This window comes from Ipomoea triloba, chromosome 3, assembly GCF_003576645.1.
Source record: "Ipomoea triloba cultivar NCNSP0323 chromosome 3, ASM357664v1".
NCBI classification, from domain to species: Eukaryota; Viridiplantae; Streptophyta; class Magnoliopsida; order Solanales; family Convolvulaceae; genus Ipomoea; species Ipomoea triloba.
In genome coordinates this window covers 13,035,522-13,054,435 of record NC_044918.1, presented here as the reverse complement: position 1 = coordinate 13,054,435, position 18,914 = coordinate 13,035,522, and the positions used below count along the sequence as shown (strand labels likewise).

The 18,914-nt window shown below is 39.5% G+C and overlaps 1 protein-coding gene across 1 annotated transcript; it reads right to left on the bottom strand.

Annotated features, from left to right (window-relative positions):
• Positions 1 to 12,804: 12,804 nt before the first annotated feature.
• On the bottom strand, positions 12,805 to 16,971 carry LOC116014301. Its single transcript, XM_031254329.1, has 5 exons — positions 16,564 to 16,971; positions 15,884 to 16,391; positions 15,167 to 15,368; positions 13,577 to 14,053; positions 12,805 to 13,320 (listed from the first exon to the last, which is right to left on the bottom strand). Exons 1-5 carry the CDS (start codon positions 16,925 to 16,927, stop codon positions 12,928 to 12,930), a joined length of 1,944 nt encoding a protein of 647 aa, XP_031110189.1. The 5' UTR covers positions 16,928 to 16,971; the 3' UTR covers positions 12,805 to 12,927.
• Between the last annotated feature and the right edge of the window lie 1,943 nt (positions 16,972 to 18,914).

Sequence of the window (18,914 nt, the reverse complement as noted above, 5' to 3'; positions counted from 1 at the left end):
ATTTCCGCTGCGCATAAAACTTTGTCTTCACCTCGTGAGGTATCGAACCTAAACATCCTAAGTTCAATACACACGAGAGGTTGAAAAGATTTGCAAAATCTTATACAAGTCTATTCACCCCCCCCTCTAGACTTGTACCCCATCCCCTTGGGACCAACAGACGTAAGACTAAAATATGTCTAAAATAAAGGGAAAACCAAACTAGCTACCTTAGTGAGTCATAATTAATCCAAAAATGAATGATATTTCAAAAAGAATTTGTTAAGTTAATAATATGCTAAATACATCTTTAAAACATGCTTTTCTAAATGCATAATTATAATTATAAAATAATTATAAATATACAAAGCATGATTGGATTATGCATATTAATATATTATTAACCTATATATTCAAAATAAATTGCAATACTTCAAGCAATTTATTATACACCGCAATACCGCAATATTAAATTAAAATTCAAAGAACAAATTAATATTTGCCTAAAGATGAATAATAATCTAATAATGAATTACGGAAAAAATAAATTGAACAATTAAGCTAGAAGGAATCCAAGTATGATGAAGAAAAATCTTTAAACAAGCCCAAGAATCATAGTCGGTCCGTATTTTTAATAATAATGAACCAAAAATTTAAAGCAAATCTAAATGCCTTAAATAAACTAAAAAGGTCCAATTATTATTAATAGTTGAGTGGGCTGGCCGAAATGGGCCAAACCCACCCTTTAAACAACTATTTCTTGTTGACTTATTTGTGCCAAACAACACAAAATAGCCCCCTTTTTTTAAAAAAATAAGGGTCCAGGTTTGGCCGAAATGGGCCAGACCCGGCCCAAATAAAATAGAGTCATTTCCATTTTTGGTCCTACTTTTTAGTCCACTTCATTAATTTTTGCCACATTACGGCCAGTCTTATTTAATCCTTGCCACTTTTAGTCCACCATTAAAATTTTTGTCAAATGGTCATCCAAAACAGGGTATTTTGGTCTTTTCATGCTTTGGTCATATCCTTTACCCTTTGTAGTGGTTTTCCTTACACATTTTCAACCAATGAAGAGGTCCGGCGGAAGCCATGTGAGCCACATTACAAAGCCATGGCTTTCGCTGGACCTCTTCATTGGATGAAAATGTGTAAGGAAGACCACTGCAAAGGGTAAAGGAGATGATCAAAGCATGAAAAGACCAAAATATCTCTATTTTGGACGGTTATTTGACGAAAATTTTAACGGTGGACTAAAAGTGGCAAGAACTAAATAAGATTGGTCGTAATGTGGCAAAAATTAATGAAGTGGACTAAAATTGGCAATGTCGCAATAACAGTAGGACCAAAAATGGAAATGACTCAATAAAAAACATCATCTTCTTGCTTAAAGACCCAAACAAATAAAACCCTAGCAGCTTCATTGAATAACCAAAGCCGAAAACAGTTGTCTTACCGAGAGGGGAGAGAGATCGGCGGAAGACTTCCCGGCCGGAGCCGACGGCGGAAAACAACTCCGACCACCACCGTCGCCCGAGCGCCGCGATTCCTCCATCACTAGCGAAGCGTCACCAAAAGCAAGACCGAAGCTTGTTCTTGATGTCGCCGGGAACCCAGCTTCAGCATCGCTGTTTCTCCTCTTCGCAGCGCCACGTCCGTCGCCCGTTCTCACCGTGATGCCACCGGATCCCTCTCGCCGTCGACTGGAGCTTGAGGAGCAGCGACAACCCGTCGCCAGCGTCGCCTGAAAGAAGAAGCACGGCATCGCCATNCTGCGCATAAAACCTTGTCTTCACTTCGTGAGGTATCGAACCTAAACATCCTAAGTTCAATACACACGAGAGGTTGAAAAGATTTGCAAAATCTTATACAAGTCTATTCACCCCCCCCTCTAGACTTGTACCCCATCCCCTTGGGACCAACAGACGTAAGACTAAAATATGTCTAAAATAAAGGGAAAACCAAACTAGCTACCTTAGTGAGTCATAATTAATCCAAAAATGAATGATATTTCAAAAAGAATTTGTTAAGTTAATAATATGCTAAATACATCTTTAAAACATGCTTTTCTAAATGCATAATTATAATTATAAAATAATTATAAATATACAAAGCATGATTGGATTATGCATATTAATATATTATTAACCTATATATTCAAAATAAATTGCAATACTTCAAGCAATTTATTATACACCGCAATACCGCAATATTAAATTAAAATTCAAAGAACAAATTAATATTTGCCTAAAGATGAATAATAATCTAATAATGAATTACGGAAAAAATAAATTGAACAATTAAGCTAGAAGGAATCCAAGTATGATGAAGAAAAATCTTTAAACAAGCCCAAGAATCATAGTCGGTCCGTATTTTTAATAATAATGAACCAAAAATTTAAAGCAAATCTAAATGCCTTAAATAAACTAAAAAGGTCCAATTATTATTAATAGTTGAGTGGGCTGGCCGAAATGGGCCAAACCCACCCTTTAAACAACTATTTCTTGTTGACTTATTTGTGCCAAACAACACAAAATAGCCCCCTTTTTTTAAAAAAATAAGGGTCCAGGTTTGGCCGAAATGGGCCAGACCCGGCCCAAATAAAATAGAGTCATTTCCATTTTTGGTCCTACTTTTTAGTCCACTTCATTAATTTTTGCCACATTACGGCCAGTCTTATTTAATCCTTGCCACTTTTAGTCCACCATTAAAATTTTTGTCAAATGGTCATCCAAAACAGGGTATTTTGGTCTTTTCATGCTTTGGTCATATCCTTTACCCTTTGTAGTGGTTTTCCTTACACATTTTCAACCAATGAAGAGGTCCGGCGGAAGCCATGTGAGCCACATTACAAAGCCATGGCTTTCGCTGGACCTCTTCATTGGATGAAAATGTGTAAGGAAGACCACTGCAAAGGGTAAAGGAGATGATCAAAGCATGAAAAGACCAAAATATCTCTATTTTGGACGGTTATTTGACGAAAATTTTAACGGTGGACTAAAAGTGGCAAGAACTAAATAAGATTGGTCGTAATGTGGCAAAAATTAATGAAGTGGACTAAAATTGGCAATGTCGCAATAACAGTAGGACCAAAAATGGAAATGACTCAATAAAAAACATCATCTTCTTGCTTAAAGACCCAAACAAATAAAACCCTAGCAGCTTCATTGAATAACCAAAGCCGAAAACAGTTGTCTTACCGAGAGGGGAGAGAGATCGGCGGAAGACTTCCCGGCCGGAGCCGACGGCGGAAAACAACTCCGACCACCACCGTCGCCCGAGCGCCGCGATTCCTCCATCACTAGCGAAGCGTCACCAAAAGCAAGACCGAAGCTTGTTCTTGATGTCGCCGGGAACCCAGCTTCAGCATCGCTGTTTCTCCTCTTCGCAGCGCCACGTCCGTCGCCCGTTCTCACCGTGATGCCACCGGATCCCTCTCGCCGTCGACTGGAGCTTGAGGAGCAGCGACAACCCGTCGCCAGCGTCGCCTGAAAGAAGAAGCACGGCATCGCCATCCCCTGCATCTCCATCCGCTCGGTCGCCGGCGAAACCAAGACGCAGCAACGGCGACCTGGGAATGCCAGCCGCGTCACTGCACCGTTCGCCGTCCGCGACTTCCAGCCTCGTCGTTTGCTCGAACTCTCTTTCCTTCGCCGTCGCCGGCGTTCGCCGTTGCAGCCGCCATCGCCGCCTGTCGAAGAACCCAGATCAGGAAAAAAGAGGTTTTTAGGTTTTTGTTTTAATTTTTTTTAATTAATTTTGAAATTATTCCCTTATTTTGAAAAACAATGAAACAAATTTTCCAAAATTTGTTTCTGGATAAATAAACATGTATATGTATACATATATGAAAACTGAAATTCTGAATATATATGTAGATACATACACTAAAAACAAAGCATAGATATTTTTGCATTTATCTTGTAGATTGATACACCGTAGCAGTAGATACACATACTGTTAATTATTATTCTTGAGGAAAAAACAGTAAAACATATATTGCATGATATATAATACAAAATATAAATCAAATACAACTTAATCAACTAGGTAGAGATTAAACAGGCTCTGATACCAAATGTTAGAATAAAATATACAAATATTAAATAATTGTAATAATCAAACCTTATTGCGGAAGCTAATAGGATCGTTTACCTCCAGCCATAGTTGTTGCATTGCTTGAAACTTAGATTTAGAGTGTTTGTCTACCATCTAACCTTATTGCGGAAGCTAATAGGATCGTTTACCTCCAGCCATAGTTGTTGCATTGCTTGAAACTTAGATTTAGAGTGTTTGTCTACCACTTATCTCCTATGAAACTTAGATTTAGAGTGTTTGTCTACCACTTATCTCCTAGGAAACTAGATGGTGTAGTTGTATAAAACTGAACCAGGAGCAGTGGGAGGACCATGCATATATAGCCTACATGCCATCATTATAGGCTAAGTAACGGTTTCCGTTACTTCTGTTTCAAACCACATCATAATGGTCATAAATGACCTATTACTTGCAATCACTTAATAAGCTTTAACACATGGAAAATGTTACACCAAGGTCTACAATGCAAGGTAGACCCTGGTCCATGGTATAATTTGCCCATTGCAATGTAATACCTAGCGGAGGACTGAATTGGATGAGTTTTTTAAAGTTGAGGGACACCATTTGTTGCAATTAAAAGTCGAAATGCAAAATTGAGAATGAGCAATAATCAAGGAAACATTTTGAAAAAAAAACTCTTGAATTTTTTAGTACTACTGACTCTATTACAAATTTACAATGTAGTATCTGTTCATAACTACTTTCTCAACCTACTGAATCACAAAGAGTCAATATCGTCTCTATCGAGGCTCAAACCCACAACCTACCATGTGGGAGTGCAACTTAGTGCCACTAGACCACAATATCAACCTAATTATATTACTAATCACTTAATCATGATGGATATGTTATTTCGGAACAACTCAAATTAAATTTGAACAACCTAATGAAAGTCATATCTTTTTTTTTATATTAATTTGGAAGGGGGATACCCAATTAACGAGTACACACTAAGTGTTACACCAAACATTACGCCAACATGGATAGCCAGTTGAGTCATCCTCTATTAGTTCTAGAATTACATCTGGGGGGTAATGAAGAACATGCAGGCCTCATGAACAGTTTCTGAAGAGTCCAGCCAATGCATCTGCTACAGAGTTCTGTTCTCGTGCAATAAGTGACACTTGCCAGTTTTCAAGCGTATGGAGCTCATGCTTGCAGGCCTTAAGGATGTTATGTACAGCATTGCTTAAAGTATTGGAGCCACTAAGTCCCTCGACAATTCCTCTTGAGTCACTTTCGAAAGCTACCCTTCTATAGCCCATGTGTTTGGCTACTTGGATGCCTCTTAGGAAGGCCAAAGCCTCAGCTTGTATAGGGGGACACGTCCCAATGTTGCATACAAATCCTCCTTTCCATTTGCCATCACTGTCCCTCAAAACACCTCCACACGGCCTTGCTTGAAGGGAGATCCACTGCACCATCTATGTTCAGCACTTTAGCCTCGTCCAGATTCTTGAGATAGATCCCAGGTGACTTTTAGCTCTGCAAAACGCCCTGCTAACCTCGTCTTGCTGAGCCAGAATCCATTTTTGCTTAACTTGCAGGGGCCTCAAACTGTTATTGAATATGGCATCGTTGCGCCATTTCCAAATCCACCATATTGTGATTGCAAATAATGCATTGTCGTCGCTGGGTTTGTTGCCTGATTTTCTGCCATTGATGCCATTATCGAGCCATTTCAAATATGGTAATGCTGCATGGTTCGCATGAGAGTCCGGGAAAACTGCTCTCCATACTTCATTGGCTAACGAACATTTGCGCGTTGCATGCTCAATGTCTTCAATTACTGAGTTACAGTACCAATAGTTGGCATCTTCTGTGATGCCTCTTCTTGCTTTGTTGCTGTTGGTCAGAATTCTACCATGTCTTACCAACCTGTGTTTCATTTTGATTCGGCTTGGGACTTTAAGCTTCCATTTTGCAGCTTCCACCTATGTTTCAGTCTTGGCTGCAATATCGTAAGCTGAACTTACGGAGAAGGCTTCGGGCGAACCCTCCTTCCAACCAAAGGTGTCCTCATCTCCTTGTACATCGAGGATGATAGTCGCGGCTAGTTTGTTTAAGCACTCTTTTGGTAACAAATTTTCTATTAATGGCCACTTCCAGCCTGCAACCGGATCCCAGTAACTTGCGACTGATTTGGAGGCTTCAGGTTGAGGGATGGGGTATAGGGCTATTCTCTCAAGTGGACAGTCACCTAGCCAAGTGTGCTTCCAAAACAGAGTATTTTTTCCATTTCTTACTTGACTTCTGGTGCCTTGTTAGATGACCGGCACTGCCTTTAGGATCCCCCCCTCCATGCGTTGGACATATTGTTCTTGGGGAGCCAGGTAGAGCAATCTACGGACTGAATTGCATACTTAGCCTTGAAGATTCGTATCCAGAAGTTGTCTTCATTTTGTATAATTTGCCAGCCTAATTTAGCAAGGAACGCTATGTTCATCTGCTCCAATCTAGGAATACCCAGTCCACCATAATCTTTATTTTTGGTAACCGTCTCCCAATTGACCAAGTGACATTTCTTGTCACCATCTGAGCTGCCCCATAAAAAGCTTCAGATCAACTTCTCAATGTTTGCTATAACTCCCACTAGAAGTAATGTTGTTTGCATCGTGTAGTACGGGATTGCAGTAACTACTAATTGGACGAGCACATGTCTGCCTGCGAGGAAGAGAGTATTGGCCTTCCACCCTGTTAGCTTGTCTTGAATCCTTTCCAGAATATTTACAAATGATCCATTCTTAAGTCTCCCATGTATCGATGGTATGTCCAGGTATTTTTCCAAGTTTGAAACTTTAGGAATCCCAGTTATGTCAACTATCTTCGTCTAGATATCTTGATGGGTATTTTTGAGAAGAAGATGCTTGACTTCTGAAAATTGACTCTCTGTCCTGAAGTCTTGCAGAACACTTCGAGACATCTCTTCATTTCTTATGTTTGCTCCAATGTGGCTTCCCCGAAGAGCACCATGTCGTCTGCAAAAAACAAATGCGTTAAGTGAGGGCCTTACCTAGACAGTCTAATCCTCTTCCAGGTTCCCATAAGCTCAGAATGATTTATAATGTGACTAATTTTTTCTATGCACAAGACAAAGAGTACAGGTGATATGAGATCTCCCTGTCTGATTCCACGTCCCGATTTGAACAACTCGGACTGCTTCCCATTCCAAGTTATTGCCAGCCTTGATGAGGTTACACATGAGAGTATATTTCTTCTCCAATTGGTATTGAATCCAGCCTCTGCGAGAGTTTAGTCAATAAAGTTCCATGAGATCCTATCATAGGCTTTCTCTAAGTCAATTTTCTTAACCATCCACCCTATTGCGCCTTTCTTTGCTTTCATTGAGTTTAACACTTCTTGGAAGACAAGAATGTTGTCCGAAATTTGCCGTTTGGGGACAAAGCTAGTTTGGTGAGATCGGATGAGTATTTTAGAGATTTTCTTGAGCCTTCTTCATGGCCTTGGTCAGTATTTTGTAGGAGACATTGCACAGTCCTATTAGTCGCAATTGATTAACCCTTTCCGGAGTGGGAACTTTGGGTATCAGGTAGATTAGTGTGTCGTTGCAGCATGCAAATAACTTTCATGTGTTAAAGAATTCCAAGGAAAATCTTATAATAGAGACCCCTACTATATCCCAAGACTTCTAATAGAATCTTGCATTGAATCCATTAGGCCCAAGTGTTTTACTTGGTTCCATTTCGAAGAGTGTTTGTTTCCTTAGCCTGAAAAGGCCAATTAATTTCCTGCCAAACCTCCACACTGGCTTCTGGGAAACCTCCAATGTTGAGCTGTTGGCTGCTAGATGGCTGATCCTCAGTAAAGAGACGAGCAAAGTGACTGCAAAACAGCTCTAGTAGTTCCTCCTCTTCCGTGACCCATTGATCGTCTTCGTTCCTTAAAGACTTAATTTTTTATGTTATGTTCTTTACCATTGTTGCAACTTGGTAGTACCTAGTGTTACGGTCACCTGAAGTGATCCATTCTTCCCTAGAGCGTTGGTACCATAGCAACTCCTCTTGGTATAGGGGCTCTTCTAGTTCCACACGTAGTTTCTTGTCCAATTTGATGATATCCGTCCTTACCCGCTGAGCCAGACTACGTTGGATTCCCCCAATTCTAGCTAAGAGTATTTTCTTTTTGTAGAATATGTTTCCGAATGTATGTTTATTCCAATCAGCTAGTGTCTTTGCCGATAAGTGTGCTTTTGCTTCCAGCTCCAATTCTGAGTTCCATATTTGATGCATAAGCCTATAGAAGTCTTGATGTTTACACCAAGCCAAGTTGAACTTCAACTTGAACTTCTTAGCCATGCTAGTAGAGGATAGTGGACTAGTGTTGATGAGTAGGAAGGTATGGTCTGAATCAACCATGGGGAGGTGCTCCACTGTGGCGTTAGGGTATCTGATCTTCTATTCTGTATTTGCTAAAGCGCGATCTAGTCTTGCACCTTTGAAGAATTGCGACTCAGTTCCTCTCATCCAGGTATATTTCGAACTTGAGTAACCTAAATCCACTAAGCCTTCTCGAAATATCCAGCCATTGAAGTTTGAACATCTGGCTTGGTTGAAGCATTCCGAGTTGCTTCCTTCATCTTGGTTCGTTACTGAGTTGAAGTCCCCAGTTATGAGCCATTGGTCTTGAGAACTGAGGTTGAGACCAGACAATGCTTGAAACATTTTCCTTCTCAAGGAAGGATTGGACTGCCATACACGATTGTCAATAGCCAAGGTTCTTAGTCACTATCCTTCAGATGCATACTAACAAATTGAGGGTGAGTAGTTATTATGTGGACAGAGATATTAGTCTTCTAAAGGATCCAAATACCACCAGAAAACCCTATGGTTTCCACACGAATCCACTCGTCAAAACCAATATCAAAGCATATTTTATTGGCTTGATTACCAGACACTTTTGGTTCAAGTAAACACACAATAGATGGTTTATGTAAGGAAATATAATTTTTCAGTGTGCGACGAAAAGAATTGGATACCGGACCCTGACAATTCCAAATTATGCAGATCATAAAAAAAATGCAACAAACAAGGATATGCGCTTAAGAGCGCAAAACACCAGCAGCCACTAGGTCATTACGACCGGGCAGATCCTCTGCTATCTCCATAGCTTCGTCTGGGGGTTTGTCTAAATTTGAAAAAATTCTTGGAACATCAGGAGGATCACCCATTAAGGTGTCATCCTGATTAGCCAGAGAGTACTCTGGTTGTTCAAGTTCATGGCAAATTACTATGCTAACAATGTTCTTCCCTTTATTGGAACCTTAGACCACCGTGTGCTCTGTCTCGGCTGCGGCTTGTCTTGAGCTTCCTCCTCGTCCACCCCTGTTGCTATATGCTCCACGGGAGGTTGGTATGGCTTGTCTTTGTTGGATAGGCTGTGTCGGATATCTATTATAGCCATCATTGTTATACTGGTACGTAGATTTTCCAGTTTGCCGGTGGTTAGTTCTTATGCTGGGGAGTGCTACCGTTGTGTTATGTGTATCCAAGTCTCTGCCTATGTTTACCTGTGCTACATGTTCAGCTTCGTCAATGTCATCGAGTATGGCATAGCGAGTCGTAACAGGTATCCCCCCATTTACCGGTCTCGGGGTGATCTAGTTAGTAGCAATGGGGTGCCGGCTAGAGTTGGCGTGGTTGCCACCTCTTCCTTGACCTCTCCTGGTCTTTCAAGATACTATCATCCATGACCCATAATTTTCTTTGGGTTGGAAGGTTGATGGACGATGTGGTGTTGACATCATAGGTTGGCCAGCAGGTTGAGATCCCCATGTATGCCCATTACCATTCTTTTCCCCAACTGCCTCTTCTTGGTTTGTTCCTCCTTTCCCACATTGGTCTTGCCTATGGCCATACAAACCACAATTAAAACATATCAAATTGACACCCTCGTACATGATAGGCCAAGTTTTCTGATCCAATGTGAACTTCGAAAGTAGGGGCTTGGAGATGTCGATCTCAATGCATACTCTTGAAAAACTTCCTTTGGATACAAGACTTGTTGTATTATCAATCTTGACTGGGTGACCAACATTCTTTCTGATCTTCATAAGGAAATCGTCTTCAAAGTATTTGATAGGCAGCGTCGAAAATCTAACCCAAGCTAGTAGCTTCTCTGTTTTCTCAAACCTCGGATCAAAGTTGGGTTTCCACTCTTGGACAACTAGGTAATGGTCTAAAATCATCCATGGACCCTCATACTTGGCAAACTCGTAGTCGCGAAGAGCTTCAAATTTGGCGAGAAGTCATCTTGATCCAGTGTGATTAGATCGAATGTTGCCTCTGGTTTCCACATTCTTTGTAGCCTCTACAATAGATAAGAGTAGCTTACTTTTCTTCCAAGAACCTTGATAATGAGCGACCGGTGCCATGGTCGCCAGAGTCTTTCTTTCTCTTCTTTGGTCACTTGAACCACTAGGCATTTGGGATATGCATCGTCTTCGTTCATTTCTTCTTCATCCGAAACCAGTTCCTCCTCAGGTAGCTCGCTTGGGTCTTTGCGCTGCCATGCATGGCTCGGAGTCGCTGCGTGAGTGCACCATTGAACGGATTCCGGCGAGAAAGGGGTTTCTTGGACCATCTCGATTTGGGGGGACATAGCCATCGCCTCCTCTGTATCCCGTCCCCTCTTGGACTTCTACGTGCTTCGTTTTAGAAGTTCTTGTTCTTCCGGTGACCGAGTGGTCGCCGCCAGCGTCTTCGCCTGAGAGAGAGAGAGAGTCAGCTACGAATTCGATCCCCGTAAAGTCATATCTTATTTATTTATTTATTTATTTGCATGTTAATTGTTTTATTGAAACACCACACGTTTAACTTCACCGCTTGATACAATGATACTAAAACTTTTGATTGAATTAGAGTTTAGTGAAACAAAACATTTTTCTATTCAAGTAAAAAAAAAATTAAATGAAAAATAAAAGAGAGGGTAAAATACTAAAATAGACAGAATGAGTATTTGATGGTGATGTCATTCTTTTTCTAGTGTTCAAAACTTGAAAAGGAAAATTGTTCGCCATAACAAAACTTTCAAAGGTAGTTATGGGAGGTTGTTGGTTCGAGCCTCAGTAAAGGGAGTATTGACTCTTTGTGCTTTAGTAGGTTGAGAAAGTAGTTATGAACCTATACTGCATTGTAATAGAGTTAATAGTACTCAAAAAAAAAATTCCAAAAGAATTAATTTAAAAATTTACACCTCAACAATTGAAATTCTATTTTTGCCTTTGATTTTAATACCAATAAAATGAAAATCCTAATAGAGGACCAAAGTAAGTACAAATTTAATAGTGAAATGACCAAAATAAATAACTTTTAAAATTAAGGATAAAATAAGTAACAGATTATATATTTGTAAATAAATGGCTAAAGTGTCATTTCGCACCATGAACTATATTGGATTATTCATCCCGCACCTTGAACTTTTATAACGTCCATTTCGATACACAAACCATTAATTTTTTTTCATCTAGCATTTTTCACAGGTTAGCAGGTTACTATGATGACATGGCACAGGTAATTAGCTTATGTGGATCTTCTTTTTAAGTCAACCCAAAATTTTTAAGTAAACCCCAAAAATCAACGCCTCACGCTGCTCCTCCCCTGTGCCTTCAGCCGGACCAGTGCTAGACCAAATCACCACAGCCCCTCCACAATCCATTACTCCTCCCCTCACTTGCGGCAGCGTGTGCCTAGCCCATCGACGACCTGCCTAGGGGTGACCGCGGTTCGTTCTGGTTCCGAACCGCCGGTTCACGGTTTCAAGGTTACATAAACCAAAACCGGAACCTTATATAAAGGTTCCAGTTCCGTTTCAACATGAATTTTTTTTTTTTAGTATATATAGTTATATATAATATGTTTTGTTATTATAAAAAACATGTTATAATTTTATTTTTTTTTGGCTACTGCCTACTGGCAGTAGCTAAATATAATTATATATATAAGAATTTAGCTAAATATATATAATTATATTTAGCTACTGCCAGTAGCTAAATGCCTAAATATAAGAATTTTTTATTTTTTTTTATTTTACGGTTTCGGTACCGGTTGTTGGGCTGGAGAAGGTTTAGAAGAAAACAAAAAAAGAATTAAAAAAAAAAGAAAAAAAAAAGGTCAAAGTCAGCATAGATTACCTACAACTTGTAGGTAACCTGTAAAAAGTGCTAGATGAAAAAAAAAATTAATAGTTTGTGTATCAAAATAGACCTTATGAAAGTTCAAGGTGCGGCATGAATAATCCAATATACTTTATGGTGCGGGATGACACTTTAGCCTAAATAAATTGAAGGCACATTAATATATTAAGTATATGCGCATGACATAATATTTCAATTTATTTAGAGACACATAATATGTTAAATTGCAAGTTAACTACAATGTAATTTTATGATTAGGATCCACAATGCAAGGTAGACTATGGTGTATCCCATCGTATAACAATTGTGTAGTTACCAAGAATAAACATATATGATGTGTTGCATCCTGGTATTGTATTGATGACTTCACAGTAACGCCCATGCATGGCTCATGTTGTTGCTTCTGCAGATTCTAGTGGTGGTAATTCTGGAGGTCCACTGGGTCGCCCGCAAAACAGAGGAGAGGACGCAATGTATTTATTTAAATATCAAGTTTTGCATGGCTTGGACGGAACACATACATCTATCTTCGTATTTAATTTGGTCCAATGATCGAGAAACTGAATGGTCAAGGAATGATGTATGATCATGTATATATATTCATTATAACACAGTTCTTTATACACATATGCAATCAGAGTACCGGAATGAGAAGGAAACAGTAATCAATCATGTGAGGCTGCAAAACTGGGCGGGAATTAGACACGGAAAGGTATGAGGTGAGGATCAATCTCTTCTGGAATGGGTTGCTGAGGAGGGAACTTGGGAAGAAGGCTAGCAATCCACTTGGCTGTCTCCAGGTACTTTGCATACTTGGATGATATCGACAAGGACAACCCCCCATCATCTTTAATGATGGAACCACCAAATTCGCCATTACGTTGCTTCCCATTCCCCAAAAGAATCTCCTTCAGTGCCTTCTTCTTGAAAGTCCATCCCCCAGTTTTCCAGTTGAAACTGTAAAGCGGAAGGAACCTCTGGGCGTAGATAGCCAAAAACTCCAATGCTGCTATGGTAAACTCAAATTCTTCTTTTGACATGTAGTATGGAAAACTAATCCTTGTCCACCCTGGCTTTACTCCTGTGTACCCCTGCTGGCCAGAAACAATTCCAATTACAATTATAGTTTTAAGTGTTGCATGGAGGCCGGTAAAGAGGTCAAGTTTAGCACTCAATAATTGAGATTGTTGGATGGAGACTCGGGAATTGTTAGGCTAAGACTCAATGTAATGGGCTATAGCTTTTGGTTCTTGATTCTAACATTAACATACTAGTGCGGTTATATATATTTGCCCGGCCTAAAAGAAAAATGAATTAAAAAAATAGTTTGTTAAGTTTCTAAATTACCTTTTGAATGGCAGATCTGAAGGCAAGCGAGTGAGTTTGGTCAACTTTGAGCAAGCTGTGTCCATATGGCCCTGCACAAGCGCACCCACCCCGGGCTTGGATGCCAAACAAGTCATTGAGTAGCTTGGCAACAAAAGGGCCGTGGAGAGGCTTATCTCTCATGTTTCCACTCTCTCTCCATAGATAAAGTTGTTTGTCCTGACCATTAATGTCAGCTGATAAGGAGTAGGTGGTGGTGTAAATTAGGAAAGACAGGACTGCCTGTCTCTTTGCTGTTACATTGCCCAATACCCATATATTTGGGTTTGGGAGCAGCCTTTCAAGGGCTTCATTAATGTACGTATGCTCCAATCTCTCAATCACCTTCTGCCCTATGAATTCCTTCACCCAAAACGCCAACGCTGCTCTGATTTTCTGGATGATGGGCGGCGTTCCCGCATCTTCCCTCTCTTCAATGTTCTCCACGTATAATGTATCCTGCATGTCGTTGCATACATACATAAATATATTATCCTATTACCCTTCCAAACTAAATTGCAATGACGTTTTGTAACGGAATTAACTAAATTATTTGTTGCAACACATTAAATTTCATTACTATATTTGCAACGGAATTAGCCAGAAAAAGTTCGTTGCGGACATTGTAACAGATTTCAATCAGTTGATATATTTGCAACGGAGTAGACACGAAAAAAACATTGCAATAGAATTTGCAACGGAACTTAATCCGTTGCAAAGTAAAATTTACAACGGAAAAATCCATTGTAAGCTTTATAACAGAAATTTGCAACGGAAAAATCCATTGTACTTGAGTTGCAACGCGTGTTTTACCAACGAGATGGATTCTTTTGTAAATTTCGTTAGAAATCATGATTTGTAATGAAATTTGTACTCTTTGTAACGGAATTTTATCCGTTGCAATTTGGACTCTTAGTTGTATATATGTCAACTATACAACTAATTAAATCAACAGAGTTTTTTTTTTTTTTCCAGTGGTACGGTATAATAAAGATGATCAATGGCGAAACATACATGCATGCAAGGATTGCAAGCAAGTTGCCAAGTTGTCTTATTTATTGGCATCGCGCGTCGTCAAAATACATTAGATCCATATTTGGTAAGTTGTCAATTGTTTTCTTTTCTTAAACCCAAAGCCGCCCAACTGAACTAAATTCTTTTCATATTTAGATGGATTTATCAAATATTCAAATCAGCCACCGGTCAACTAAATGAACATTATTATTGGGCGGAGTCAAAGTGGAATATTATATTATACTATGCAAATGCAATTGGGAGTTGGGACTAATGGAAAATGTGATTTTTTTAGATTTTTATTCTTGCAAAATAAGTTTTTTTTTAGGATCTCATTAGTTGAGAAGAAATGAAAAAAGATAGCTTGCAAGTGTACCAAACGCCTAGTTGGCACATACACAGCTAGGTGCGTAAATACCAAATTATTTATTTTTTAAAAACTTTTTGTTGTTAAATTTTTTTCTCTTTTTATTTTCATCTTCTCTCTTCTCTTTCTCTCTTACATGTAATTGATGAAAACCAATCCAAAAACTAAATAAATAAGATTGCTCAAATTACCTTCTCATTGTAAGGGTTGGCAAAATCGACGGTGCCGCCTCCACAAGTTGACGGAGGTGAAGATCCCAACTGATACAAAATCTTGCTCATCATAAGGATTCCGGGTGTCCCTGGCCCACCCAGAAACTTATGTGGGCTCAGGAAAATCGCATCGTATCCGTCTATTTCCCCTGATCTCATATCAATCTTCGTATACGGCCCACTGCCATTTCAAAATACATACAAACTCTATTATTAGACGATCCTTATACCATGCACTCAGGTTCACATGAATCCTAGTGCATGTATATGTATTTTATATTGTGAATTTTTATGTCTTTGTGTTATGAAATTTTCTATTTTAAGAGTATGAATTATGTAGCTGAAACAAATTAGTAATCGTGTCTTATGTTATGAATTTTTGTATCGTGAAATTTTGTGCCTATGAACACAAATTATGTACCTAAATTAGATTTGAAAAATAAAAAGTAAATATATAACATGTATATATGTCTTGTGTTATAATTTTTTTGTGTCTTGTGTTATAAAATTATGCATGTAAATTTTGTATATCATTGTTTTGTTATGCTGAACTTAATCCATGATATAAATTGCCATTATTAGAAGACATACGTGTCCGGCTGTATGTTAATTTTCAACTAATAGTGACTTGCAAAACAAAACCAGATAAATATAATATATGGCGGAGGGGCGGGCATGACATGAAGACGGGCTTACCTTGCTGCAAAATCAAAGCAAGCGAAGGCTCCATATCTATGGAGAAGACGAGCGATGGCACGGGTGTCGGAGTAAGTTCCGGTGACATTACTGCAGGCGGAGAATGAGCCTAACAGCGGCCTATTGGTGGATTTGTACGATTCCAGCTTGAGCTTCAAGGCTTCCATGTCTATAAGCCCATCTTGGGTCAACCCGATCTCCACCACCTCCGCCAGGCTCTGCCGCCACGACAGGATGTTGGAGTGGTGCTCGTACGGCCCCACAAAAACCACCCATCTCTCCTCCTCGTTGCTCAGGCACGACTCCACCAACTTCTCCCTAATGATTGAAGGGACTGCGATTCCCATCACTTCTTGGAGTCGTTTGACCGCCGCCGTCGACCCGGAACCGCAAAATATTATGGCGTCGTTTTCCCCTCCTCCCATGCATTTCTTCACGTACTCCGAAGCCTCCTTCACAATCTTCGTCGTCTGGTATCCCACGTAACTGTCACTAGTGTGACTGTTGCCTGTTTAATTTAAGAATAATCATAAATATATATGATTTTCTTCATAAACATAGCTTATGGGCTGGCTATGTTTGGCATCTTTAGCTAAAAAGTTAGTTGAAAATTGATAATCTAGTACCAAAACTTATTTAAGTCTTAAAATAAGTTGTACCAAATAGAGTCATGAACTAACCATAGAATGGAAGGACGTTGTTGATGATATAGTTCTCAATGTAGTGAAGAGAGCGGCCGGAGGCGGTGTGATCAGCGTAAGTGAGGCGGCGCTTTCCGAACGGCGTATCGAACTCGACGTCGCCACCGATGATCTGAGAGCGGAGCCAAGCCAGCTTCTTTTCGGCGGAAGCGGTGTTGGGGGCGCCATTTTCGAGCTCGCGAAACGAATCAATCAGGCTAGCCAGATCCTCCGGCGGCGACGCTTTGCCGCCGCTACTAACTAAAGAATAGCTTTTTTTGAGATCAGAATAGTTGGTCTTCATTCTGATCCCTCCGAGGTTGTCTCTCAACACCAGTTGTCGACGATCATTTTCGAACTCCATATATGTTGATGATCTGACTGCAATATAAAATGGGTAGACAGAGGATTTTAGTAGACAGGATATGATACTGCTTGCTTTGAAATGGGAGGGAGATAAACACGTTATTTAAAGTGAAATTTCTATTATTTTTGTAAAATATAAATAAAAAATCAAAAACCGTGGGTCAATTGTGATTAAAATATTACTTAAATCATGATTTCTGTATACGTCAATCCACCTTATAACATTTGATAATTGAATATCAAGTAGTTTTATCTTACCTACTATTTATAGGATTAATATTTGATGCACAACCGAATGTATAGATGCTATACACCGCCGGAGAAGATGTCACATCATTAAAAAACAAAATTAATATTGACCAAGTCCTTTTCTGCAAAATATTTAAAATTTGTATTTTATTAGGAAACTCTTTTATTTCTAATTAACAAAATATATCAACTTTCCTAAACATATTTATTACTTAATTATTATATACCTAATTTCCTAAACTTTTTAAATTATTAGATACATCATTAATGGCATGTTCCCAAACAATTTATATATGTTAATCACACGTACAGTATATACAATTAGTTTAAATCTCTTAAATTAATATTAGTTTTGTTTAAATCTCTTAATTAACATTAAATTGTTTGGGAACCTTGTAATGGGGAGAGAGAGTGTTTGTTACTTATAAGGTAACATGTGATATTTTTAAAGAAAAAATGTAATACTTTTACATTTTGATGAAAAATATTACATTTTTCATCAAAAGAATTACACTTTATATTATAAGTAATATTTTGCTACTTATAAGGAAAAATGTAATATTTTTTTATCAAAATGTAAAAGTATTACAATTTTCTTCAAAATATTACACTTTCCAATATAAGTAGTAAATATTTTATTCCTAATTAATAATATTACATTTTCATAATAAATATTATATTTTTATCTTAACAGAACCCGTCTCACGAACAAGAATTCGTAAGATAGTCTTACATAAATTTTTACCTTAATCCGTGCTAGTTATAATAATAAAATAAATAAAAGGGCACTCCCCTTGATGAGAACAATTATGTATTAGGACTCTACATAATAGAGTCATACTATAAGTCTCAGTCCTAATTTACTTATGATTCTCAGTCCTAGTTTACTTATGATTCTCTTGTATATATACTCTTGTATTCCTACAGTTATATTTTGTGAACTCTAATACAAACATAATTGTTCTCATCTGGTATCAGTCGCTAGGGTTTCGTTCTTGTTCCCATGGCTACGAATGACGGCTCTGCCTCTGAGCGGACCGTTTCAGATGTTGCTGTGAGTTCTGCGGCGCCGGCTCCCGTGTCGTCGCTCTCTTCTGCTCATCACTACATTAGCATCAAACTCAACCACCGCAATTTTTTGTTTTGGCGTACTCAGGTTCTCTCGTTTCTACGTGGCCATGATCTCATTGATCTTGTTGATGGATCGTGTCCTTGCCCGGAGGAGTTCCTCCCTGCCGTGTCTGCTGCTACCTCGTCCGCTGCTGCTGCCCGCGTTCGGAATCCGGCGTTTGTTGCGTGGTCTCGCCGTGATCAAGGGTTGCTGTCTCTCCTGGTTTCTTCGCTGTCCGAGGAGGTGCTCTCCATCGCCGTCGGCTGTCGGACATCGAAGGAGTTGTGGGATGCCATTGAGCAGTCCCTCGCTTCCGCCTCTCAATCCCGCCAACTTCACTTGCTTAGCCAACTCCATGGTCTCCGGCAAGGAGATTCATCGACGGCAGAGTATCTCGGGCGAGCTCGGCTTATTGTTGAAGATTTAGCTCTCGCCGGCCGGAAGGTAACGCTGGAAGAACAGAACCTGTACGTGTTCCGCGGCCTTCGACCGGAGTTCAAGGGTGTCACCTCTTCGCTGGCGGTTCGAGGACATCCGGTGACGCTCCTTGAGCTTGCTGACTTGCTGGGCGCGCAAGTCTTTATCGCCGGTGATGATTACGCATTGCCTGGAGGTGCTGCACCGG

Excerpts from the sequence above, each read along its gene's own strand:
- LOC116014301 (XM_031254329.1), bottom strand. The coding sequence starts at position 16,927 with ATGGAGTTCGAAAATGATCGTCGACAACTGGTGTTGAGAGACAACCTC. Across the intron at positions 16,392-16,563 it reads CAACGTCCTTCCATTCTATG|GCAACAGTCACACTAGTGAC; the intron begins GTTAGTTCATGA and ends TAAATTAAACAG. Across the intron at positions 15,369-15,883 it reads TGCTTTGATTTTGCAGCAAG|TGGGCCGTATACGAAGATTG; the intron begins GTAAGCCCGTCT and ends TTGAAATGGCAG.